This window comes from Rhincodon typus, unplaced genomic scaffold, assembly GCF_021869965.1.
Source record: "Rhincodon typus isolate 14 unplaced genomic scaffold, sRhiTyp1.1 hic_rhity00011867, whole genome shotgun sequence".
NCBI classification, from domain to species: domain Eukaryota; kingdom Metazoa; phylum Chordata; class Chondrichthyes; order Orectolobiformes; family Rhincodontidae; genus Rhincodon; species Rhincodon typus.
This window is the reverse complement of record NW_025977505.1, coordinates 4,276-5,917: the sequence shown is the minus strand read 5'-3', so window position 1 is coordinate 5,917 and position 1,642 is coordinate 4,276. Positions and strand designations below refer to the sequence as shown.

At 49.7% G+C, this 1,642-nt stretch overlaps 1 protein-coding gene across 1 annotated transcript; it reads left to right on the top strand.

Annotated features, from left to right (window-relative positions):
* Positions 1-560: 560 nt before the first annotated feature.
* Positions 561-1,238, top strand: LOC125482533 (zinc-binding protein A33-like; the record flags this gene model as incomplete). The annotated part of the gene is made up of 1 exon (XM_048594617.1): positions 561-1,238. A coding segment is annotated over one exon (591 nt), but the record flags the coding sequence as incomplete, so codon positions are not given.
* Between the last annotated feature and the right edge of the window lie 404 nt (positions 1,239-1,642).

Below are 1,642 nucleotides of genomic sequence, written 5' to 3'. Positions count from 1 at the left end.
TGTCACTCTCTGTTTGTCACTCTCACTGCATCTGTTTCTCTCTGTAAGTTTCTCTCTCTGTCTTTCTTTGTCACAGATTCTCTCTGTCACACTCTCTGTCTCTCTGTCTTTCTCTGTGACTGTCTTTGTCTCTTTGTCACACACTCTGTCACTTCCTCTGTCTCTGCCACGCATTCTCTCTATGTCAAACGCTGTCAGAATCTATTTCTCCCTCTCTCACTGTCACACACTTTGTCACTCTCTCTCTCTCATTCAGTGACATATTCTCTCACAGTGCCACTCTTTCTTTCTGTTACACTCTGTCACGCTCTTTCAATGTCTCTCTCTCTCTGTAATTTTCTCTCTCTCTATCTCTGTTGCACACCGTCTCTTTCTCTCTCCCTCTGTCACACTCTCTCTGTAAGGAGGTTTCTTCACCATCATTGCAAGGTCTATCCCCGTGTTTTTTCTTGTTCCCCCAAACGCTGTTTAAACGCTTCCCCAGGGATGAATTTCTAATCCTGGGTCGTTGCTGATTTTCTCAGTCACGAAGTGAGTGTGACTAACATTTTATCCTTGTCCTTCTGTTCCTAGCTCCAGTCACCTTGGACCCTAATACAGCCCATCCTGCCCTTCTCCTGTGTGAGGACCTGAACACTGTGAGAAACATGAAGAATCGGCAGCAGCTTCCCAACAATCCGGAGAGATTTGATCGCTGTGTCTCTGTTCTGGGATCAGAGGGATTCACATCAGGGAAACATTCCTGGGAGGTGGAGGTGGGGAACAAGACTGACTGGGATATGGGTGTGGCCAAGGAATCCATCAACAGGAAGGGAGATGTCGAACTGTATCCTGGTAACGGATACTGGACAGTGATTCTGAGAGAGGGGAATAAATACTTGGCTGGTGAAGATTCATGGAAACGTTTAGAGCTGCGTGTGAAACCGAGGAAGATCCAAGTCTGTCTGGATTATGAGGGAGGGAAGGTGTCCTTTTATAACTCAGAGAACAAGACACATATCTACACTTTCACTGAGACATTCACTACGAAACTCCATCCTTACTTCAGTCCATTTCTTACTGAAGGGAATAAAAACACAGAGCCTCTGAAGATCTGTCCACGGAGAGTAACAATCCAGGAGGATGAGGGATTCATCTCTTCATCCAAATAAAGACTCTTCTTGTAAGGAGAGAGGGGAAGATCCCACACATTGCGTCACTGGATGAGGGAGGGTAAGATCCCACACACTGGGTCATTGGGTGGGGGAGGGGGAAGCCCCCATTCTCTGATTTTGGTTCCGGGGAGAGGAGGGTGGGGACTGGTTCTGGGGATGGGGCTTTCCCCTGAGTCACTGTGTGAGCTGGTGCCTGGGGCGGAGTGGGGCCCTGAACCAGCGGGACCCTGACTGATGCTCGGAGTTGTCACTGCTTGTCAGCTCTGCCTGCTCTGCTCGAAAGAGCACGGGGGCCTGAGCAAGGACGGGAGGCAATCGAGTCTGTGCTCCCACCAATATGTCACTGTCACTGGCTGAGGAGAGGGCCCGGGCTGCCATGGTAACCAGAGTCAGGGATGGTTGAGGAAGTGAGCTGGATGTCACTGGGAGAACAAGTCCGACATGTGTCCTTGGAGAAGCTCCAGCTCATGGGCAAAGCCATCGAGAAC